Below are 25,731 nucleotides of genomic sequence, written 5' to 3'. Positions count from 1 at the left end.
GCATTGCAGAAGGATCTTGATTGGCATTAGGGGACCGGGGAAAAGCCCATGCAAGCAATGAGACTGCTTGGAGGAGAAACGCTTCACCAGGTCTTCCTGTCACATGCATTACACCATACAATACATCATCCCTTTCTTAGTGCTGGTGTAAGAGAGACTATTAAAAATACATAGGGGACATAAACGCAAAGGCAAATTCCATGGGGGCAATAAAAATCCTCCCCCCTACCCCCGTCAAGATTATAATTTTGACTTCTTCTGGAAGAAGCTTGTTATGGCATTCATGCACTCGTCTGAGAAGCATCTTTCCACAAGCTGGTCACACTCCCGTGAATTGACTGCATGCAGTTTTTCCTTTTCCACACTTCTTATTAGCTGTTTGGAGAGGGCTAGAGACTGGGGTGGGGATGAAATGGAAAAAGATTAGTCGCTCAAAATGAATGGTGCCTTATTGGTATCTGCACATTTGGGGACTTTCGTCACATAAGGGCACACAACCCACTATAAATTCAAGTGGGATATTATCCCAAGCAAGCCCTGTTGAAATAGATAGAACCAGTACAAGATGCTGGTCACACCCAATACAATTCTCTCCCCGCCCCCAATGAACCACTTGAAAATTGCTGAGGAGTCTCTGTGCACAGCTCAATCAAAACAAACTTGTTCTTCTAATTAAGTCCTATTTTAGTTTAAAAAAAAAAAAACTTCTGGAATGACACCATAATCAAAACCAGTGCCATATCATGGAACCTAGGGTCAAGGTCTTGTTAACCTGTTCAGTAATCCAGTCCTGTTAACCTGTTCAGTAAACCAGTAACCGAGAGGGATGAGGTGGCAGGGAGGTCCACACAGTGCAGACACAGCAGTGGAGGCAATCCAAGGCCCCTGCTGCTGCACTGGCACTGCGACAGTCTCCCCACTTCTCCACCCCTCTCGGTTACTGGCAGTGACCTCCATGTTGGGAAGCCAGTTGAGCAAAGCCACTCTAGCCCACTGGCTACTACTGGTATGTACTAGAACAGCACTCTATTGCTACTTCCCCAAAGCCCTGATTTGAATGTGTTGATAAATACATTCTCAAGGCAAAGCGGATTGTAAATTGTGAAGGGAAAGGGACAACATGAGGGTGGTATTGCTTGTATGTGCAGCACCTCAATAAGGTGCCTGCATCTGTAGCACTGAATGCCTGCTATCGAGTAGTGTGAACATGCCCTAAAATTCAAATTGGGGCTTTTGCAAAGTAGCAATAAGATGTTTCAGGGATTATCACCGTGTTGGTCCCTGGCTTTCAGAGAATCACAGTGGGTAATTGAGCTTTTAATTAGGTTTAAGATGCTTTTTGTTATAGAAGGATTGTGAGTTTTACAGAGCCACTAATCTGACACAGAGCTCTGACTTAACAAATGAAGATAAGCGAGGAATGAGCAGACATAATTCAGGCCCGCTGTGTGGGGATGCTTTTGAACACTCTTTCGGAGGCCACAGAACACAGTGGCTTGTTTTTCGAGGGTGTCATTGGCTGGAGCGCAAACTCAAGAGTCTTCTTGGCAAAGTTCACACCGCTGGGAAGAGCTTTGCACAGCAGAGGAGGATTTAGGGCTGTGTGAGCTTTGTGCATGCATAGGGCACTGAGCCGAGAGGGCACTGTCTCAAAGGTGCCAGCCTCTAGGAAGGAGACATGAGCCTCTGACAGGGTCCTTGGGTCCTCCCTCCTTCCCAAAGCCTAGTTAGTGCTTTTCCAGCTTTGGGAAGGAGCAGGGAGGGTTCTGGGACCTTGCCAGAGCCCTTGTGCCTCCTCAAACCCCAGTGCCTCCCGGTTTTTGGAAGACAGTGTGAGGAGTGGGGGTGAGAGTGCCAAATTTTGGGTTCAACACAGGGTGACATAGGACCAAAGTCCACCACTGCAAACAGCCATGTTCTATTGCAGCCCCATCTCCAAAGAGCGTCTTGTTCACAAACTGAAACGATCAAGAACAGGTATTTTGGCAACCAAAGTGAAATATTGTAATGGTTCACACACACACACCCAACTCAACAACAACATATCTATGAGCTCCTGGGCCTAGTGTCTTTAAGTTTACCATATGTCCCCATTCCGGGGGGCAGTCCCTGGGTTTACAAATCAGTTCCCATACAAAATCCATTGAAGTTGAAAAGTGTCCCCAGATTCGTTGAAAAAAATCCGGTAACCTTACTTTAAATGTGACTTCTGTGATGACTCTGTGGGCTTTTTTTAAAGGCTGCTCCCATATCCATAGCCACTTAAGGTCTCCCCCTTTCCCCTGCTTTTTTTCAGTGAGCCCTGGCTGCCGGCTCCTTTTCTACTTAGGGCATTTTCACACAGAAGACTTAAAACAGACTTGTAATGGGGATCAAAAGGCTTTGATGGCTACAGTGTTCATTAGCATTACAAATGCTTCCTCTCTGCCAATTCTTAATCAGGAATGCCTAGCTACAGGTTATGTTAAATGCATAGCATAGCATGCATCACCAGTGGATTTTGAAAAAATAATATGGAGCATGGGGTGGATTTTTGCCAATGCACGGAGACAAGAGGTTTAACTCTTCAGCTGCAAACCCTCCCCCAGTGTGGCAATTCCCCTTGGCCGGGGAACTCCCAAGGACAGCAGAGCATTCTATGCTAGAATACATAGAAGAGCATTCTATGCTATTTTCAAAAATATGTGCATTTCCCTGTACTTAACATACTCATTTTTTGTACACAGTTATTTTGGTGGAGCATTTCATCATAAATTCCAGAGAGGTGTGAATGTTGGGGTATAGTTTTAGAAAGTACAAATTAAGTAGGTTTGCGTGAGATTGAGAACCGAGCCAAATTCCTCCCCTGCTGCCTACGCAAAGGAACATAAGAAGCTGCCAACCTGAACCAGAGCATTGGCCTTTGGGGTTTCAAACAAGAGACTTTTTTCCCTGGTGTACCGTTGAATGTCAAGGATTGAACCTGGGACTTTCCGCATGCAAACCTTGTGCTTTACCCACTGAGCTACAGCTCTGCCCCTTTTCGTATGACCAGGATAAGAGCATGTACTAAAACCCTGCTGTCAAAGTTCTTTTCCAGCAACTGTTTCTGCCACAAAAAATACTCCCAAGGGTTGCCTAGAGACTGTGCCTTCATAGTTAGGGATGACTGGGATGCAGCCTGATTTTTGCAGAATACTGTACAAAGAAAGAAAACATTGTCATTTGAGATCAGACATGAAAATTGATGTGTGAATGATTCGGGGTTTTTTTTGGTTCTCTGTCTCATTAATGAACCTATGTAATGACATCTTTTTTAACCTTTCTAACAAACATTTGTTAGCATTTTGACTGGTTTTTGGGTTAGTGTTTTAACACTCCTAAACACACGTATTTAGGAAGTAAGCCCTCCCTCTTCAGCACAATGGGATTTACTCCTGAGTAAACATGTATAGGGTTGCGCTGTTATGAATAGTGTGTGCTGTAGTTATTACGAACATTTCTAGGAAGATTAGCATATGCTTTCAGCCTTATCCAAACTTCTTCCTGAAAAGTACTGTCAGCGAAAACCTCCGTCAAGAGTCCTTGGGCTTGTGCTTCATTAGCAGTGATCCTCTTGTTAAAAAGGAGCATCTCATTTGCCTAAGAGAAAGAAAACAATAATGAAGATTCAATAGCTAAGAAGTGGTGCTTGATCCATTCATCCATCTTATAGGCCTATGTAATTTTGCCAATATGCAAATGTATCGATATGCATGTAGCTACTGTGGTACCATATAATTAGCAAGAAATGGAAAAGCACCCTGTTATACAAGTGCCATATCAATACAGTGGTACCTCGGTTTACAAACACAATTGGTTCCAGAAGTCTGTACTTAACCTGAAGCGTACTTAACCTGAAGTGAACTTTCCCATTGAAAGTAATGGAAAGTGGATTACAGTGGTGCCTCGACTTACGAATTTAATCCGTTCTGAAGGCACCTTCATAATTCGAAAAATTTAGAAGTCGAATTGGAAACGGAAAAATTCGTAAGTCGAAGCAACCCTATATAAAATTTTGTAAGTCGAAAAATCCCTATCTAAAACCGCCGCGGTTTTTCCCCGGATGTCGAGACATTTGTAAGTGCGCGGCCATTACCCCTATTCATAAGCCGAAAAATTCGGTTGTTGAGTTGTTCGTAAGTCGAGGTATCACTGTAATCCGTTCCAGACAGATCCACGGAGTACTTAAACTGCAAATATTCAAACTGAGGCGTACTTAAACCGAGGTATGACTGTAATGAAAAATGCCACAAAGCTGTAATCCCACAGTGAACTGACATGTCTCACAGAATCTGGATTGGGCTGTTAAACCAGTTATCTCACAAGTGAGGCTCTGGCTGACTCCTGAGGAACAGAAAAAATAAATGACCTTGGAGTTGGCTGTACAAAGGAGATGGCGGTCTCCTGCCAGTTCTTGGCTGCTGGAGAGACAGGGAGAGCTAAAAGAAGCCACTCTGCCTAAATGCTATTCAGATGGTGCAAAGTTCCGTTATAGCTATAGCGAGACCTTCAGCCAATTTTGTTTTAAGTGTGTGGACCCTGTGAATACAAGTGACATCATTAAATTTGGCATTCTAAGGATAGGCAGAGTTGCTGAGTCAGACTTTACAACAATGGCCCCCACCTTAAATGTTGTAGTGAATGTGTGCTGAGATGCAAAAGGTCTGTTATGTGATGTGATGTGATGTTTTATGTTATGTTCCCTGGTGTGGACAGAGCGTAGTGGAATGTACTTATAGAAAAGTACCACACCAATTGTGTGGTAGGTTCATTACAATTCTGCTTGCAGCTTTCAACAGAAGAACAATGCTTGGGTGGCACTAAAAGCCAACCATCTGGAAGCAGCCCAGATGTAGAAACCTAGAATACGCCTTACTGCAGTATTCGCCATACTATTCTGTACCATGTTCTTGTGACATTCTTTTCTTATTCTAATTTTTATTAATTGTGCTGAGGGGAAGAACAACAATAACAATGCTGTAATTTGATGGCTTTGGAAAACTAAGGGACGTGTTGCCACGGCAAGCAGCTGTCCATGTTTCTTATCCCGAGAAAGTCTGATGACCTGAGATGGGCTGAGCAAAAAGGACTCTGGATCAGGCCCATGAAGAGGAGGAAGACAGCTGGGTACACTTCCCCTGGGCTTGGAGGGCTTTTTTTTTGTTTGAGTTTATAACTTTATTCTAACAAGACTCATACCCTGGGCCTCAGACAAGCTTTGCATGAGCCTGCTTTGGTTGCTAATCTAAAGATTTGGATTCTTCAATAAAACGGCTACACATTCTTCTCGGTCTACTAAGATCAGAATCTATTCCTGAAGGACACTGAATATTAAGACCCAACCACAAGTGCTCAGCATATTTTTGTGTATGTACATAGTGTTGAACATGCCAGGGTGTGAATGCAGCTGGTATCCGAAATTTTAAAATATTATAATTATTTTGCATGAGTATATTAGATTTCTGGGGCTGGTCCCTGGTACCTCCAGGTAGGGTTGAGAAAGAATCCCATCTGAAATGGCGGAGACTGATGACAGTACAGTGCCAACCAGCCTTCGCCAGCTTCTGCTGGCGGTCCTTCCAAAATATCTGGAAGGAATCAGCTTGGATGAACTTCAGCCAGAGAGCCACATGTCTTTCTGGGAAACTCTCTGTGGGCCTCCAAGGTGAGCCCTAAGTGGCTTACAGATGTAAGTTTCACCTTTATATGGTAGGCTATTTTCTAGACACACGCATTCCTATCTACCCAGAGATACTATCAGAGATCAAGGACACCTTCCTGGCAGGCAAAATAATTGCAGTGTGAAGCAAAGGGCTGTAGGCTAGGGAGGGGACTGAGGGCCAGATGGAGAATTTGGAGGTCCTCATTTGTCCCCCTGCCCTCCAGGCCTTATATTCTCCACCCCAGGTAAAGACAGGCCTGAGCTGCATGGATCCAGTGGTTCCATTTGGTATGAGACAGTTATCCATCTTCCTCTTGGGTTTATGTGTATAGCTGTGTTTCAGCACTTAAATGTTAAGTACTGTTCTGGCTCTCACACCTCAAAACCACATTGTTGGGTAGGAGAAAGTGCAGGCAAAGGCAACTTAAATAATGAAGGGAAAACGTGAAGCACCTTCTCTAAGAAGAGAAAAGTTACCGGTAGTACTTGGGGCTTTTTTTGTTTAAGGCAACAATTACGAAGGGAAGAGTGGGAGATGCGATAAATGTTTGTGAAATTATGACCCGGGAAGAGGAATATGTTATTCTCTGCTCAGACTCTAGAAGCCAAACAATGAAGCTGGCTAGCAGTAATTTCCGGATAAACAAAAGGAAACGCTTCTTCACGCGAGGCGTAATTAACTTGTAAGATCCATTGCCACGATGAGGTGCTTGACATTAACTCGGATAGCTTTTTAAAGAGTTAGACAAATTAATGGAGGGCAGGGTCCTTGACGGCTCTTAGCTGTGGACACTAAAATGAGAGCATCCATTCCGAGAGACATACTTGCCCTCTTCAGTCATTGGATTGCATATGTTTAGTAACGCAGGAAGGAAGACGGAGGTATGAACATGCTGGCTCTGCCTCATTGCCCTCTAAAAGTTAGACAGCAGAGAAGAGAGTCTCCTGGAATATGGATCTTCCAGGGTTCTACTTTGTGGAGGGGGGGAGGTTCCACATGGGGTGGAAAGGGAGGGGGAATCACATTCCCTAAATCACACTCCCTGAACCAATACACAAACTGAAATGTCGATACAGTGGTACCTTGGTTCTCAAACGTGTTGGTACTCAAACAACTTGGAACCCAAACACTGCAAACCTGGAAGTAAGTGTTCCGGTTTGTGAACTTTTTTCAGAAGCCGAATGTGCTCCGTTTTGAGTGTTATGCTTCCGTGGCACTTCCGTTTTGAGTGCCACACTTCCGTTTCGAGTGTTACACTGAGGTCTGTCTGTTTTTGCTATTTATTTTGCGTTTTTGTTTTTGTGGCTCTTTTTTTGTTTTGTTTTTGTGACCGTGTGGAACCCAGTACAGTGGCTGATTGATTGATTGTGTGACTGCAGTACATTGTTTATTGCTTTCATTTTATGGATCAATGGTCTCGTTAGACAGTAAAATTCACATTAAATTGCTGTTTTAGGGGCCGCTTTAAAAAGTCTGGAATGGATTAATCCATTTTGCATTACTTTCTATGGGAAAGCGCACCTTATTTTTGAAACGCTTTGGTTTGGGAACAGACTTCTGGAACAGATTAAGTTTGACAACCAAGGTACCACTGTATTGCTCAAAATGCACACTTCTACAAATGTTGCAGCACAATTCTCCAACCAAACAATGCATCCAAAACCACATCTTCGGGGGAAAGGGCACATAAAAACACGTTTATTTGTGAAAATAACTTGCAAAAAATGCAATAACTTGCCACTACTTTTGCACAAAAATGCACACTTTTTTAAAAAAATGGCCAGAAATGGGACAAACTGAAGTTAAAGCTGGAAAAACGAGAAGCCAAGATAAACTAAAACCGACAGATCTGCCTCTCCCTAACTTCAGACAGTCAGGGGACAGGACTAGTGTACTTATCCCCATTGCCCTTCCTAGTATGTTATTTAATGTGCAATCTGACTGCTGGGAGAGAGCTGGTGGGCCTTTAATTATGAGAAACTGGATATGTGTCTCACCATCATGCCCCCTTCGTGAGCTTCCTCTGGCTATCATAGGAAGCTAGCTTAATACTGAGTAAGACAATTATCGGTCTTTCTAGCTTAGAATTGTCTACCTTGACCGGCAGTGGATCTCCAAGGTTTTAGGCAAAGATTATTATCTTTGTTCCCCTAGTCTTATGTGGAGTTGGTGGGAATTGAACCTTTGCATAGAAGGCAATGCTCTACAACTGAACCATTGCCCTTCTCTCTTCTGATTCAAAAATCCTTTCTTATGGCGACATTGTCATGTCACCTACCGCATGGGCACTCAGTTTGGACCAATCACTCATCTTTTTACCCTTGTCGGAGCATGCAAATAAAAGGGAGCTCGTGAGTCTCTGAATCATGAATCTGATCTTTCCCAAGTCACAAGCTGTGGGGATTGTTATATGAACCTCAGAAAATTCAATCTGGCAGGCTTGAAAAAGAATAATCAAAATGATGAAAGGGAAACATACTGTTAGGGACAGAGTTCAAATATTTTGCATTGCCAGGCTGAGAGGAGGCTTTCAATTACTTTTCTCACATATAATTAGATGTCTTTAATATAGAATTCCCTGTTCCATGCTGCTACTGCAAAATGTGCAAGGAATGTAGAAAATAACCTTAAAATCTGCCATATAAAAATAGAGCAGTTTTTAGTATGGTTTACAGACATAAATATTTAAATTACAGCTAAGTGAGATGGCTGAAATTGAGATTTCTGCCATTGAAAATAGTCAAGGAAGAATAATGTTAACCCTTCATGGTTACCCATTGTGACAGCAGAATGCAGACAGGGCAATCCTATGCATGTGCCAGTGAGTTCAAGGAGACTTACTCTCAGGTAAGTGTACATTGAGCTGCAATCCTAGGCATACTTACCTGAGAGCAAGGATACACAAATCTTTCAATTTTGGTTTTCTCAATTTCTCAATTTTCCAGTCTTAAATTCAGTTCTCTACATTTCTAGAGCAATCTGCAAATTTTAGTCCAAATAACCCTCATGAAAATTATCAGCATTTTAGTGCAAATAACTTCCAATAAACACATTTTTGCATGCAATTCCAATTAATACACACACCTTTTCACAAGCATTTTCTCCTAAGTAATACATTTTGGTAAGATATTCTCACTAATATATGCATTTATATGCACACTTCACATTAGTATATGGATTTCTGTACACGTTACTCAGCTGGAGAACTGCCTTGCAAAATTCAGAGAAGTACGAGAATGGCTGTGTCTTGGTTCAGATTTTGTTTTGGAAAATGAGAATGAGGTAAGTTCACCTTTAAATGTGAACTGAATTGAATTTCTCCTCCATCCCTACCTGGGAGTAAGGCTTCTTGAATACAGCAGCATTTTCCTCTGAGGAAATACACATAGGATCACAATGCAAGGCCCAAACTATACACCAGGGTGGAGAACTGTATACACCAGGTCTGGACTACAACTCCTATCATCTCTGACCCTTGACCCTGCTGGCAGGGGTTGATGGGAGTTGGAGTCCCAACAGCTTCTGGAAGGCCAGCCCTACTATATATTGATAATGGCACATTGTGCCTTTAGAAGCAGGGCTGCCCCAATTGCATATCAAGTGAGGTGAGAGGTCCAGGTTAAGAGGTGCATGGGTGAGAGTGCTGAAGCATCTCCCCGTCGGTCATGAACTTTTCTCCATTTGGACTCACTTCTAGTACTGGAGATTAGTTGAGGGGAAAGCAACATTGGGAGATGTGGGGAGGTAAATTGCAAGGAGGTAAACCTTCCTCGTAGGGAAGTTGCTCAATTGTTTTGGGTGCATTTTTCTGGTGTATACCCAACTGCAAACCAAACTAGTACCGTGGCTACATTTTGTCAAAGGATTTTAGTGTCATAGTGTCTAAGTTGTTTTAAGTCCCAAAACCGATTCCTGATCGACTACAGGAACAAAATGAAATTAATCTTAACGATGAAATGCAGAGAACGGGGAAGAGGTATATCAACTGGTTGGTACTGGGGTGTCCTCCCCCCCCCAGCAATAAGTTAAGATACTTACCTTTATGGGGCCCATTATCTTAGGAAAGGTGTAAGTTGAGCAGCCTTCTGGAGTCTGTCCAAGTAGGCTGAAAGGGGTCTGAAACACCACCTGCGTTGACATTGAAATAGATATGTATATATAAGAGCAAAAACCAGAGAGTGTTTGAGAAAGCTTCAAACAGGTAAGATCTTTAGGACGTACACTTAATTTATCTACTCTTTTAATTGCATCAGACAAGTTTCAACCATTTTAACCATATTGTAACCCCCTTTGGGATCAGAGAAACTAATGTGCCCCATTGAACCCATTGGGGTTCATTTCTTGCTTAGGGTGCACAGGATGTTCCATAGATGCCTTCCTTAGATTCCTTCCTATTGCTATAAAACCATATTCCCATCCACAGTGACCCACATTGTATATGGTTTCATGGCCAGGAAGTAGGAGTGGCTCGAAATAATAGGTGACGTTCTCACTTCCTCTTGGAACCAACTGGCTGTTCCTTTGCATTGTTCCTGGTTCCTTCTCAATAGGAAGGAATCTAAGGAAGGAGTCTGTGGGACATTCTGTGCACCCTAAGCTAGAAATGAACCCCACTGGGTTCAATGGGGCACATTTGTTTATTTATTAAGAGGGGGTCTTTTTTAACTCATCCTTCATCATCTGATCCCAAGGTGGGGGTACAATATGGTTCAAATGGTTGAAACTTGTCTGATACAATTAAAAGAGTAGATAAATTAATGTATGTCCTACCCAATATCATTTTCAATTGGAGAAGTCAGAGGTTGAGACCTTATGCATGAAAAGTATTTTTGCTCTTTGCTTGAGTCTCTGGGAAGTAACCAACAGTGGGAGAAGATAACACTGGGCTGGATGCACAAGTGGTGTAACTCAGGATGCTATATCCCCCCTCTCCAAATATTAGCTTAAAAATCAATGGATGATAGATCTGTAGCTCTGTGAGGGACTATATGTTCTGTAGGCAAACGGTCCCAGGTGTGGGTGTGGGTGATGGGGCAACATTTATGCCTCATAAAATGTTGACATAACTATGAGACTGCACTGGCTACCAGTTAGTTTCCAGGCCCCTGGTTTTGATCTATAAAGCCTTAAACCAGGGGTCAGCAAACTTTTTCAGCAGGGGGCCGGTCTACTGTCCCTCAGACCTTGTGGGGGGCCAGACTATATTTTGAAAAAAAAATTAATGAACAAATTCCTATGCCCTACAAAAATAACTCAGAGATGCATTTTAAATAAAAGGACACATTCTACTCATGTAAAAACATGGTGATTCCCGGACTGTCTGCGGGCCAGATTTAGAAGGCGATTGGGCCGCATCCGGCCCCCAGGCCTTAGTTTGGGGACCCCTGCCTTAAACGGTTCAGGACCGCATTACCTCAAGGAGCGCCTCTTCCCATATGAACCTACCCAGTCCCTGACATCATCTTCTGAGGCCCTTCTTCGTGTGTCTCCTTCTCGAGAGGTCCGGAGGGTGGCAACACGAGAACGGGCCTTCTCTGCAATGGCTCCCCGTCTATGGAATGCTCTCCCCAGGGAAGTTTGCCTGGCGCCTTCATTATATACCTTTAAGCGCCAGACAAAAATGTTCCTTTTTAACCAGGCCTTTGGTTGATCTGATTGACATCCATCACCCTTTCAGAATGTGGCTTTGGGAGGGGGGTGTATTGGGTTATTGCTTTAGGTTTGACTATTTTATGTTGTGGTTTTGTTGTGAACTGCCCTGAGACCTCTGGGGAAAGGGTGGTGTATACGTTGAATAATAATAATAATAATAATAATAATAATAATAATAATAATAATAATAAACAACACAGCTGTACAGGGCACCTGAAGGGGTCCACGTCTTGCCCAAGCCTATATCCCCCCTCTCCAAATATTAGCTTAAAAATCCATGGATGATAGATCTGTAGCTCTGTGAGGGACCATATGTTCGGTATGCAAAAGGTCCCAGGGGTGGGTGGGTGTGATGGGGCAACTTTTATTGATGTCAAAGCTGTCTTTCTAATAATGCACAGCAGACTCTCTGCTCTTTTCCAAGCTGCTGGATGTTAAAAATGAACGCAATCACCAGAAGCCATGGGATGTTATTACCAACCTTCCATCATATTCTTTTTTTTAAAAAAAGGTATCCTTCAGTTACTAATATGAGCAGAAAACAGCAAGCAAGTAGGTCAGCTGGCCATGACGGAGGGCTACTCTAGCATGAGGGTGGAACAGTTGCGGCAGTTTTAAAGTGCTTTATCTCATTGAGTTTTGCCGTCTCCAATGATGCCGCTTCTACAGGGGGGGGAGGGGACTAAGGCATTCAAAAATATTGCTTGGCTGAAGCAGTTCCTCCAGGCAGTTTCAGATCATTACTGCTGCTTCCCTGAGCCAACCAGAAAAGACTTTTTGCTCTCCCCATTGTCAATTCATTGTACTCCTCACGTAAGACCTCTCATAAAAGTTGCTTTACCCACATTGCTGTATTAACTCCTTGGCTGCAACCTGGAGATAAGAGTCGGTGTGGTGTAGAGTATCAGACAAAGACCAGAGACTAGAACACAGGCTTGAACCCCCTATTTTGCATCCAAGTGCCCTTGGGCCAGTCATAATCTCTCAGCCCAACCTACCTCACAGGGCTGTTGTAAAGATAGGGAGGGAGGGGAGAGCCTGTCAGTTTGCATTTCTTAGTGCAGAAAGTATTGATCTGATGTGTAGGGATCTTTCCTATTCTAATTAATTCAAGAGGGTTCTGGAAGCTTCTCCGTGTGAAAGAAACAAGCAGAAAGTTCCTGATGTTTAGGTTATTCCTTCAGAGAAGCTGAGTTACAGCTGGTTTAAGCTGGATCTGTTATCTCTTCTTTCAAGGTCATGCTGACTATTAAAATAAGGCCAGAAGGAGCCTGGGTTTCACTTTCTCCTTTGATTTCTTTCCTTCTGGTGTGGTGTTCTGTACATAGCATGCTTAGTGTTAAGGTTTAGACTTATTCTAAGTTATTGTAAGTTTAAGTTAAGTCTGCTGCAACTGGATTTCTTATGGACATTGCCAGTCCCGAAGTCATTGCATAATGATGCATATTTCAGAGACATGGGTGGGAAGATGCTCTTCAGGGATTTAAAAATTCATTGTTGGATCATTGTATGGTCTGCCTGGACTAGCATTTTCTTCTAAACAGTGGCCTCTGGAAGTTCACAAGCAGGCAACGAATATGACTGATATTCCAGGGGCAAGGAGAATATCCATAATCTTCCATCCAGCTAAATGGAATCTCGGGGTTCAGAGGTATGCCAGTTGTAGGGGGTTAGAGGGCATCGAGGGAGGGCTGTTGCCTTCATTCTCTGATCGTGATGCTTTCCAGAAGTATCTGGCTAGCTCAGTGTTTCTCAACCCTTTTTGGGCCACGGCACACTTGTTCCGTGAAAAAAATCACGAGGCACACCACCATTTAAAAAGTTTAAAAAATTGCCGCCCTATATTATAATTATGACTGTAAGAAACACTTGCCAAATATTGCTTTCCGGCGGGTCAGCGCTGCCGAGTTCTTAAAAGATCCGGGTTTCTGATCCACCCCACCCGACCCCGCTGTCCCGTATCTTACCCTGTGCGTGTTCTCGGACTTGTGAGAGGACGATTTGGTCTTCATGCCTCCATGAATTAGCAACAAACTACCTTTTGAATGATGGAGATTGAATATTTTAAAAGTAGCTACTTGAAGTCCGCTCGATTTTCCAAAAAAGAGACACACGTGCGGCACTATTAGCTGCTGGGGGCTGCCATCTTGGCTAAACTAAGGATTCTGGGATGATCCTGTCACGTGAGGCATGGGGAAAATGGAAATAATAAAAGCTGATTGGTCTGTGGAAACATGGGCGTACCCAGGATCAAAACTAGGGGGGGGCAAGGGGAGGGGCCAAGGCACGGAAGGGGAGGGGCCACAAAGTGGGCGGGAACGGCGAACTCGCGCTCCGCCGGGCTGTGCCCCTCCCTAGAAGCAGGGCTGGTTGGCGGAGGCGGAGCCCAGCCCAGCGGAGCGCGAGTTCAGCGTTCCCGCCCGCCGCGCCGCGCTCCCTGGTTCCCCGCCGCGCTTGGCCTTGCCTGAGGGCGCGCCGGGGAGCTGGAGGGAGGGTGCGGCGCGGTGCGGCGGGAATGGCGAACTCGCGCTCCGCCGGGCTGTGCTCCGCCTCTGCCCACCAGCCCTGCTTCTAGAGTAGGGCAGCTGCCCTAACTTGCCGCATGGTGGGTACGCCCTTGTGTGGAAACTAGAAGGGGCGAAGAAATAGGACGCCCAGGGAGGTGGAGTTTGCAGCTGCAAAATCGCCCTTCTCGTCGCCGCACGTCACGGCACACTAGCCAGCGTCTCGCGGCACACTAGTGTGCCGCGGAACAGCGGTTGAGAAACGCTGGGCTAGCTGGTATTGAAAACAGGATGCTGGAATAGATGGAGCGTTGGAGAGATCCAGCAGAGCTCTTCTTCCGTTGATGATAGGATGGCCAGAGGCAAAAGAGAACACAAATCCCCTCTTCTACACCATTGTCCAAAATTCCAAGAATCCCTGTCCTGGCCACCTCAGTTTGCAGTTGTTGCTGCAGGATATGTTGCTAAGTACTATAATACAGCTGAGCATAGACATCCCCTGAGCTATCATGGCCTGCCATCTCTGTGTAAATCTAAATGCACATTTCTCTGCCCCTTCCCAAGCATTTGGTGACATCTGCATGTAGCAGAATGCCAGTGGAGGTGTGTTACAAAAACGAGTCCTCCAAACACTTACGGGAATAGCTTTCAGCATGGTACAAACATCTAAAATGCTCAGAGTGCAGCCACTAAGAAAGCTGTTGCAAGTTCCTGCCTTCTCTCCCTAGCTTGCTCCCAATAAAGCTGGCTCGCTGAGAGCAAAACACGCAGTTAGTGAATGAATGTAAATGACCCAGTCACAGTTTCATATCAAGTTCACCTGGGACCCAGCTACACTTATCAATTATATTGTTATAACTGCGTTATAAACATGAGACACCAGATGGCGCTATAGAGCAGTGATCCATCGCCAATGGGATTTTCCATTAAGAGCTTTTATAATGTGTTTTTCTACAGCGTTTTTAAAAATCTATAGAGATCTAGCCCTGATCTGGAAAACCAAAAAAGATCAAAGAGATTCACCAAACATGCAAAGAAGCATTAGGTGAGGAAGCAGGTTTCCTCTTCCTCCCTTTCCTCCCTTATGAGTCAATTCAGATTGTGAAATGATAGTTGACAAAGCCTGGACTTTTAGCAATGAGGAAAGCACTGGGAAAATGCCCTGAGAAGTGTGAGCTAACACTTGCTTTGATGCAACATCACTTAGTACTTACGCCAGGCAGGTATATTTGAGATGGCTGTTGCGCATGAGCGGAGGAGCACTCATGCACAGATTAGAGCAGGCATCCCCAAACTGCGGCCCTCCAGATGTTTTGGCCTACAACTCCCATGATCCCCAGCTAACAGGACCAGTGGTCAGGGATGATGGGGATTGTAGTTCAAAACATCTGGAGGGCCGAAGTTTGGGGATGCCTGGATTAGAACTTCATGAATAGGAGTTCGGGGATGTGGGAGAGCTTGCAGTGGGGAGGAAACCCAAAAGGTTGTTGGGTGAATACATTCCCATCACCCATCTCTGATGTGCACACACTGTGACCTTATTGCACTTTAAATTGCTGATGTGTACACACATTCCGGTATATGCAATGCCCTCAGGAGTACTAGGAACATGCTGTAGTGAGTTGGCAGATCATCTAGATGTTGCAACACAGTTTCAGGGAGGGGAAAAATACCCCCCCCCTCCTCACATCCATTCTCTCATTCTCCAAATAAAGTACCTGTACTGATTCCTGACTTGGGGGAACAGGAGTGATGGTGGGGGGAAGTATACAAAGGCCACTACTAAAGACATCACATTAAAATTCATCACAGATGGACCCAAATCGTTTTGACAACTTATGCTGTTCTTTGCCCTCAAAGTTTTTTGCAGGTTTTTTCAGCGTTTGTCCCCAGGAAGCAATAAAACATCTCGTGGTTCTTAAAGAGAATAATCTATACAGATGCCTGAAAGGAAACACTAGGCTTACTGTCTGAACCCAAAGTGTAATCACTCAGCCTTGTACCACACAGAAACGGGTCCTTCAAGGGCTATGATTATTGACTGCACTTTTCCAGAACAATGGAGCAGTATGAAATGGGGATTTCTTGCCTTCTATAAATTCTAGCAAATGCATTTTAATGCCCCCACCGCCACATTTCCCCATTCCCTTGTGATACTGCTTTATTCATTCAACATTTATAACAGGGAGGATAAGGGCCTCTCAATCAGGCCAGCTGTCATAAATTAAAACTTGCTTTTTACACTTTCAGTATGCCATAGATAGACTCTTGCCATTATTTGGGCGTGGCGTGAGAAAAACAGGTCTCTTGTAAGTAGCAGTCCTTCATTGCACAGAAAAATAAAATGCAACGTACCCAGGAGCCACAAACATATCTGAAAATGGATCTTGCACTGAAAGTTTCTCGCATGTCAGTTTACTGTTGAACTGCACCAGAGCATTATTTTCGTCTCAGATCCTAATTTCATTAACCAAAATATCAAAATCAATTTGGGGGTCTGATCCAAGTCTCTCTTAATGGCAGATTCCTTTACTTGGAGAAGGGATGGACAAGGCTAAGCCCCGAAACCTGAAGCTTCGGGACTCAGCTGAATAAAGACAAGGCGGCCTTACCCCCACCCTCTCTGCAAAATGCATACTTGGATGAAGGTTTCCCAGATCCAACAGCCCAACCTCCAAGCAAGTTTGACTCAGTCTTGTGCAGATGACTCACCTTGTCCGACGCAAACACCAAGTCAAACAGCCCGAGAAGAGTGACGGCGATACCAAGAGCAGGGCCGTTGACCACTGCTACTAGTGGCTTAGGGAAGTCAATGAAGTGGCTGACAAAGTTCCTAAAAGCAAGGAAAGAACATCCGTTTTGTTTTAGGTGGCACAGGGAGATGCTAAGGCAGGTACCTCTTATGCCTCCTATGAAAAGGTCTATATCAATATCCCTTCTAAAAGCCACAGGGAACAAGAGAACATTTGCTTTTTACTGCTCAGTTGCTGTTTGGACTTGCTCAATCTCTCCACCCTGCTCCTTTAAACATGCCCACATTTCATTGGATCCCAGGATGGGGCACCCACCTGTCCTTTCATTCTGAACAGCAGAGAGGTGCAAAGAGGATGGTGTGGGTGTGGTTTTTTTCCCTTGAGGGGGGGCTCTCAAGGGTTAGGGTTAAGTGATTCTCAAGGATCTCTCTAGATTTGCAGTCGCAGAATCTGTCGACATCAATGTGGATAATATATGTAGTAAAGATGGGGATAATAGTATGAATCAAGCATTTAATTATGAGAACATATTTAAAAGTTCCTGCTTACTTCAGCTGCTCTCCACCATTTTTCAGAACCTCTTGCAAGTTTTCGGCAAAATTGTTAAGATCGTTCCCACTACAGTAGTAATCGCCGCGTCCTACAAAGATCCAAAAGTAACATTTAAGATGTATGCAGTGTGCTGACTTATCAGGGTAGTAAACATAATAGAAATAACAATGACACGGGGGGGGGGACATTGCTGAGGTTGCAATCCAAATCTAATTAACCAGGAACCCTTTTTTAATTATATGACTAGATGACCCTTGTGGTTCCGTCCATCTCTATGATTCCGTAACTTAGAAAGAGAGGCTACAAGGTGCAATGCAACTTCATCGACAGTAAGCCCGCAAACTTTGTGCAAACAAACAAACAAACGAAAAACCATGTAAAGCCAGGAAGTCCCTTTAAACAACCTGTAAAAAAAACCACAACCCAAAACACAACAGCATCCCGCAGCTCAGAGCACCTTCCCCTCACTCTCAGGCCACCACTAGGCCCCGTGTCACTCTCTGACAACACACAAACTCTCTCCCAGGATGAGTGCAATGACTGAAGGGATTGCCAACTGTTGTTTCCTCCTCTCTTGCCTCCTTCTGACAATTTTTCTACCAAGTATTTTTATTCCCGTTCCCCCCATATTCTTCCAATCCATTTATTTCTTTTTCGATCGCCCAGGTAAGGTTGGGATCACATAAGATAAGTGAGTGTAAGTTGCAGGCTTGCTGTACTACAGGGCACAATATAGAGAAAATACTATTAATAAGATATACACCCAGTTCAACACCAGAAAGAAGTGACTAGATGGGTGGCCTGAGCAAAACAATATGTTAGAAATGAAATTTGTCCTTTGGTCTCCAATGGCAATTGCTTACCCTGTTTCTCATATTTGGTATCATTTATTCTTGATTTTATTTATATTAACATTTTAAAATGATGATTGCAATGGCTTTGTATCCTTGTAGTAATTGGATTCTAGAGTTCAAATAAATATATTTTGGAGCAAATGAATGTTCAGGTCCAACTTTTACATCAAGGCACATCTGCTAGTCTACGCGTGTTTACTTAGCAGCCCATTTCATGCTATTCAATGAGCGTTATTCCCAAGTAGGGAAAGGGGGGAACAAAATTGCATTTAAAGGCTAACCTACCTGATTTGCACTTTCTGAAATAATACGAGAACCTTTCCTGAATTTTGCAATGCAGTTTGCCATCCAATTGCTTAGTGCAAATGCACGTTTGCATTTTTATGTTGTGAACTGCCCTGAGGTCTACAGAGACAATGGGATATTTCACTGAAATGCTCTCTATGTGGCGCTGCTCCTGAGGCTGACCCTGAAGCTGTAGCTAGTGTGACGTGTGGTGGCTCGACTGCTCACAGAATATTGCCATGATATTACACCACTGCTGCAATATCTGCAATGGCTGTCAATTAGCTACCTGTAACAACATCAGTACACCCAAAATACTGGCCCTGCTGTTCAAAGCCCTATACAGTTTGGGACCAGGATACCTAAAAGATTGTCTCATTTCCTATATACCTCATCAATCACTGTGTTCTAAAGGAAAAGGCATGCTGCAGATAAAATCTTATCAGGAGTTGTTCCTCCCAGTGATGTAACTGGGCCTTTACTGTGATGGCCCCTAATTCTTTGGAACTCCATCTCATTACACATCAAACAGGTACCAACTTTATTAATCTTTTCAAGTCCTGTTAAAGAGTTCCTCTTTCAGTAAGTCTTCCAAGAGGAGATTTCTATTCCAGGCAGCATCTGAATTTATTTGAAATTGTTTTATGTGTGTGTGGTGTTTAGAGTGCTGGACTAGGGCCTGGGAGTCCAGAATTCCAATCTCAGTCACTCACTCCCAGCCTAACCTACCTCACAGGGTTATCGTGAGGATAAATTGAAGGGGAGGAGATACAAGTATGCAACCTTGAGCTCCTTGGAGTAAAGGCTGAATATAAATGTAATTTTAAAAATGGTTTTAACTGTTCTTGTATGTGCAATATGTTTTGTATATGATTTTTATTCAGAAATGAATTCTTATCATCACCATCATCATCATTCCCTTGTAAACTGTTGTGTGAGGGTAATATACCTTGTAAGGTTGGAAATACATGTCAATAAACTACAGGAAATGGAAGTATTGCCCCTCTTCCACAAAGAAATCGCAGTGTCTCGGGAGCTTTTAGCATGCGATGCTTACAGGCATTTCTCCACCGCCATAATAATTAGAAACACATTCTTTTTCAAGCCCAATATTTCACAGGAATTCTGTATTTCTTCCTCCCTTGGTGGATAAATTTCAGGCTCTATGGACCAATTGAAGCTCAAAAGTTTTCTAGAGGAAGAGGAACCTTTTGTTCTGCCAGACAGATTCTTTCTAACCATTTCCACCCACAGGAGAGAAGGTTTGGCCGCTGCTTTATTAACAACACTCTCAGAACTTCCACGATAAAAATACCTGTTATTACAGTCAATGTGGAATCATCCTTGGCAGCTTCTTCAAGTGCTCGCATAATTTCACCACACATCTGTGGGAAAAGAGAAGGGGGGAGGAGGAAACTGAGAGTACAGGGAAGACAGCATTTCATTCACGCTATCTAAATATTGTAGAGGTAGGTAACATGGCAAACCAACTATCAAATCCTGAAGAATCTCTACTGGGGTTATTTTACTCCTCTGTTCTCCGTTTTGTGCCTCCAGCATGCAGATAAGTTGATTTTGGTTTAATTATTATGAGTTGGCCCCAAAGAATGTAAGGTTGGTATTCACCTAGGTTTCAGTCAGAGCAGACCCACGAAATGAACATGCAGCACTTGGAGGAAACCACACATAGAGTTATGCAGATTAAGCATACATGTGGTCTAAACCACTGAGCCTCTTAGCTTGCCAATCAGAAGGTCGGCGGTTTGAATCCCCGCGATGGGTTGTGCTCCCATTCCTCTGTCCTGGCTCCTGCCAACCTAGCAGTTCGAAAGCATACCAGTGCAAGTAGATAAATAGGTACCTCTGCGGCAGGAAGGTAAACGGCATTTTCATGCGCTCTGGTTTCCATCACGGTGTTCTGTTGCACCAGAAGTGATTTAGTCATGCTGGCCACATGACCCGGAAAGCTGTCTGTGGGCAAATGCCGGCTCCCTTGGCCTGAAAAGCGAAATGAGCGCCGCAACCCTACAGTCGCCTTTGACTGGACTTAAATGTCTGGGGTCCGATACCTTTTTACCTCATCCTTGAAGAAAAGAGATGCTATTGCTGGAATATGTGAGGGAAGGCTCCAAACCATGGCCCTGTATGCTTTGTTCCAGGTGGCAGGCAATTTCTCACAATGCTGGAGTACCTGACATAGTGTTGCTCTGGAGAATGGTAGGAAATTAAAATGGTGGTTGATAGCCACCCGTTTCAGGTCTTCAGGGGCATTGTGGGAAATTTAAAACGATCACTCATAGCCACCCACCAACTGCTGCTGCCACAAGGTAAATCCATTCCCCACTGATGCAGGAGGGGCCCTATAATTTGATTCTATCAAAAGACGGGGCCTTACAGCTCCCACTTAGGGATTTTTACGCTAGCAGCAGTATAGACTTCCATGGGGTTAAGACTTCGATCATTCCCATGCTTCATAAGCCAGTCCTTTTGGAATATGGAGCATGGCTGAACACTCTTGACTCAAAGCAGAATAGACTAAATGTGCTAAGAGAGCTCAGTTTCAGCGGGTAATTTGCTCATTTTGGGGATTGCTTCTTCGCCAACAAACGAAAACAAGGGCAAGCCTGGAAGCTTGGCATTCCGCTCCTTAATCATTTGTTAATACGAGCCAACCATGATGAATTATTACAGAGAGAATCACAAGAGGCCCGCTCCTTTAAACATAATTTTGGGAGCCTGGGACGGTACATAAATTACCACTGCAACCAATAATTTAGCATAATAAGGCCATTTTAGTTGACATGGAACACACGTCAGATTCCAGTTGATGCAGAGTCATCAGAACGTTGGCTGGCAGTGAAGGGGGAAAAAGAATAATGTAAAGAATTTATATGAAACTGCTTCGATCTCTAACAAACTCCAACTGCCCAAACATGTGTACCAAAGGACAGTGGCATGACCCATTTGAAGCCCACATATTTGAAATGAAGGACAGGATTTCCTGCATTACAATCTCTGGAATGACTGCATTGAAATTAGCCTAGGATCAATCCATTTAACAGGTTATTACTGCCCTTAGACCCTGTGCAGCCAGTTTTGAAATTAGTGTGCCCTTAAGTGCCATTAGAAATGGGTAACTGCCAGGTTGTGTAATACTTATATAAGTGCACTAAGATTTACACATAAGGACTTCTTACAGTCTCTGCAGGAATGGGGTCCCTGAAAGTGGAAGCAACCAGCCTCTTCACAAAATAATTGTGACACAGTCTTAAATCAGAAGTCAGGGAGACCATTTTTCTCTGGATCATTGGTTTTCTTCCAGTGGCAATGCTATTCTCTGATTTCTCTTGGTTCATATGCTTTGTCAGTTCTATAAATGTATTTCCTTGTACTGATTGAGGCATGCAGCAGTTCGTACTCAGCCCTTTTCACTGAAAAAATATTTCCCCTTTTCCTATTTCTGTATTTTCTATCAATCATTCACCTTCTGTGGTCTCTGTTGAGTTGAATATTTTGTGAATCAGTCCTACATCCCACTAATGTAGACCGACTGACCTGCTGGATTTTGGTTTGCACTGATTGTTTTGACATTCCTCTTTGTTTTCCTTGTTATCTTTCCAGTGAAAATTTCAACAAAGACAATTTTGAAGCAAAACATTCTGCCTTTGATTTGGATTGTGGAGCCTTCTCTGATCCTGCTAGCTCTCCGGTTTGCTGTAGGCAATTTATATAAGAGCAAATGCTTTAACAATGAATCTAGAATGATAATAATAGTAATCCTGATTGGTCAATAATAAGCAAGCAAGTGATTAGCTCTCACCTAATCCTGGCACGTGAATCAGAAGTGAAATAAAATGAGTCAAAGAAATATTATCACCGGCTCATACTGATTTAGGGGGGTGAGTTATGCATTGACAAGAAAAAGAGAGAGAGCACAGATTTGCATAAGATGTGCATATGCTATTTTATATGTATAATTGCATAATTAATGGGCCTCCAGATGTCATTTTATTGTACAATCATGACTATTTTCACTCATGGTGGAATCAGGGCTTTTATGTGCAACCCACCTTTAGGTGCCAAGCAGAAACATTCCTCTTCAACCAGGCAATTGGTTGATTGATATCCGATGCCCTTTTAAATGTATTGTGGGAAGGGGGAAGTTCTGGTTTGTTGTTGTTCCTATTTTATTATGCGTTTTGTGGTTTTTATATTGTAATTTTATGTTGTGAACATAAATAATAATAATAATAATTTAACAAATAATAATAATAATAATAAATATTGTTTGCGTCTGAAAAAGTTTCAGGATGGAAATACCATTACGTTGCCAATTGATGCAGGACTCATTGCTTCCTGCTGAAATCCTGTAACCTTTTATACTGCAAATGTTCCGGCTTGTTTTGGGTTCTTTGTCTGTCTTCTGTTGCTCTGTAGTGCAAGAATACCCCTCCAGGTGGCAATAATGTAGTAACACTTGGGAAGCATCACAGAACAACTAAGAAAGCAAAGCGATGTGTGGACGCTCCGGTATAAATCCACCCGTAATGCATTATTATTGCGTCAATGATGTGTTGCAGGAGGCACCCACCAAAATATACCAGTCTGGAGGGACTCTTAGGAAAAAATAGCATAATTTTACTATAATGCGCTGTACTGTATTTCTATTTAAATACAGAGTGCATCTCCCCATAGTGGGTAAGACTGTGGCCAGATGACCTGTGTTCCTTCTCATTCTGCTGTCCAGGCATGATAGCAATTTCTATCTTCTTATTGGGTTTTTTTAAAAAATAATAATAATCTTTTAACCAGACCAGAGAGCCCTTCAAATAAAGGACTCCCTTAAGCAGAGGTCATTTCTTAGTAAAGCGAGTTACATGGCCAAAGTGTTCATACTTCTGCTTGTGTATATACAGAAAATGGAAATTTACCCTCAAACCATCTATTTGTTTTGGATTGTGGTTGCTCCAGTAAAAAAAGAAGCACAGAAGCATCAATCTATTTAACAGTCCACTAAAAATAACTTAATAAGGATCTTGCTGGTTCATTTTGGGGTCATCTTACTGCAGAGTATGCGGGTAGTTCCTCATTTTCCGAGTCAAATTCAGAGGGCATACCCAAGATTGATTGATTCTGTGAGGGACAGGAGCTACAGACAGCCCCCTCCCATCTTGAACACGAGCTCCTCGCCCAGCGGAAGTGGGAGCAGGGAGGGGGATGTTTCGAGCGGGGATTCAGGAAGCAGAAGCCCGGGCTCAGGTAGGATAGCTGAGCCCAGGCGCCGCCTGGGAACGGAAAGGGGAAGCAGGGAAACCGTGTGAAAGAGACCGATCCCATCGACCCCGGAATTGCGTAAGAAGCGCCGGGGGCGGAGATTTAGTATTCCCAGGCTACTTTGCTGGAGAAAGACGCGGGAATCCCCATTCGGAAGTTCTGCGCCAGACTGACGACATGTATTGACAACCTGTATATAGCACTATCTCAGCACTGTAAATAGACTGCACCAATAAAAGAATAAAATGCAGAGCTGTAAGGAGTCGTTACTCTAGGGTAGCCACCACGCCACTGTGACAGATTCTGAGAATCAGAGACCGTCTTCCTGGTTTTGCTGTAGAATCATAGAATCGTAGAGTTGGGCAGGACCACGAGGGTCATGCTGTCCAGTCCCCTACAATGCAGGAATATTTTGTCCAACATGGACCTCAAACTCACAACCTGATATTAAGTCTCATGGTCTACCGACTGAGCTATTCTTTGCAGAGACAAAGAACCCCAGTGTGTTTTATTCAAGGGACTTTGGTTCAGATAGGGCCAAGTGATGTTCTGAATTGTGACTCTGCCCTCCTCTTCATATATGAAATAGTCTCCATTTACAGGTTACTGATTTATAAGTAAATTGGTTACCACCAAATATCATCCTCCTGTCATTTGGCTTCCATGGTGGAATCCACACACATATATTTCAAAAAAAAAATGCTGTGAAAATGCTTTTAAAAAAAGTTTTGATAAATCACACTGAATTTTGCATAGCTCGCTGTTGCCATCTAGTGTCACATTTGTACATTGCACTTTACTACACAGTTAAAATGTTTTTATTTGCAGTTGTGTAGCTGAGACCCATGTAACAGCAGTACTATACAACAGTGCCAATAACCTGAGTCACTCCAATCACAGTGATACTTCCTTACACCACAAAACTATACTTCCCTTGGGACACACACACACACATTGGTGCAGGACAGCTCCTGCCAAACTGCTGCCCTCCAGCTGCTTAGAACTGCAACGGCTGACTATCTTCTCTGACCAGCACTGTGCTGGCTCAGACTGATGGGAATTGTAATCCAAAACAGCTAGCGGGCACCATGTTGGTGAAGGCTGGTGCAGGATGCAACCGTGCAGTGATCCAATGTGATCAACATATTCATGGGAGTTGGGGAACAATGTGTCAAGAACTACTACATTTTTTGGCTATTGAGTTACTTCACTAACCTAAACTGGACCTGTGTTATGTGCTCAGAGCTTCAAATGCGGAGCTACCCTACAAGAACCTGCAATGGTTGTTCAGGGACACTTGGCTAAATCATCCAGGGTCTTAATAACAAATGTTTACTTAGTCATTTCCCCAGGAGTATTTTCATTAGGTCTCAGTTGGCTTCAGCCTTTAATTAACCCCTTGATCATATACAAATATCAGAGGCTGAAACCCTTTAGAGGATTCTCGTTTCATGATAATAGCTCCTAATATGATGCCTGGAGAGATGCAATTTGCAAGAAAAGGGCCCAAAACAACATTTGCTTTGAAGAACATTTTGATTAAAGGGCCATGAAGTATATCACATCTCCGGGGGGGGGGGGGGGAGAACATTATCTTCTAGATAAGGGATGTGTTGGGTCTTTATTGACCGCATTATGCCTGCCTTGGCTAATTTAAACCAGAACAAATAGCCTGTTGTTAATTTCGAATTCTGGAATGGGCACAGTGTTACCACCATTTGACACATAATGTAAATACCACTGGAGCCTGTCATTTAGGAGCTATCTTCATGTACTCACCACAAGGTTGATAGCATTTTTTTGGTCTGGGCGATTCAAGATTATCTTTGTGATCTTGTCCTCTGTGGTGACCAGAAGGGTTTCGTATTTGCCTTTACTTTGAGCAGAAGATTCCATTTCCTTCCTGGGAGAGTCACAAGCGGCCAAGCTCAGCTGAGAATCCACAGACGAAGGGCCAGCTCCGTTCTGTAGTCAGCAAAACATGATGTGATTCAAAAGCCCAGGAATACAAATCAGAATTACCTCCCGCGGACACATGGCTGCATTACATCTATATTCCACTTTTCTCTCTTCAAGAAGGGACACAAAAATGGAAAGTAATTATTTACTAGCAGATTTTAGCCCTGTTCATGTGTGCAAGGCATTTACATGTATCAACAGAAGAGAGGCTTTT

At 43.4% G+C, this 25,731-nt stretch overlaps 1 protein-coding gene across 1 annotated transcript; it reads right to left on the bottom strand.

Moving 5' to 3' along the window:
- Window positions 1-240: 240 nt before the first annotated feature.
- On the bottom strand, window positions 241-25,454 carry LOC118090540 (enoyl-CoA delta isomerase 2-like). The gene is made up of 7 exons (XM_035126394.2): window positions 25,338-25,454; window positions 19,600-19,669; window positions 17,143-17,233; window positions 16,553-16,673; window positions 9,723-9,812; window positions 3,478-3,621; window positions 241-396 (listed from the first exon to the last, which is right to left on the bottom strand). Exons 1-7 carry the CDS (start codon window positions 25,452-25,454, stop codon window positions 241-243), a joined length of 789 nt encoding a protein of 262 aa, XP_034982285.2.
- Window positions 25,455-25,731: the final 277 nt, after the last annotated feature.

This window comes from Zootoca vivipara, chromosome 8, assembly GCF_963506605.1.
Source record: "Zootoca vivipara chromosome 8, rZooViv1.1, whole genome shotgun sequence".
Classification (NCBI taxonomy): Eukaryota; Metazoa; Chordata; class Lepidosauria; order Squamata; family Lacertidae; genus Zootoca; species Zootoca vivipara.
This window is presented reverse-complemented; position numbering and strand designations above follow the sequence as displayed.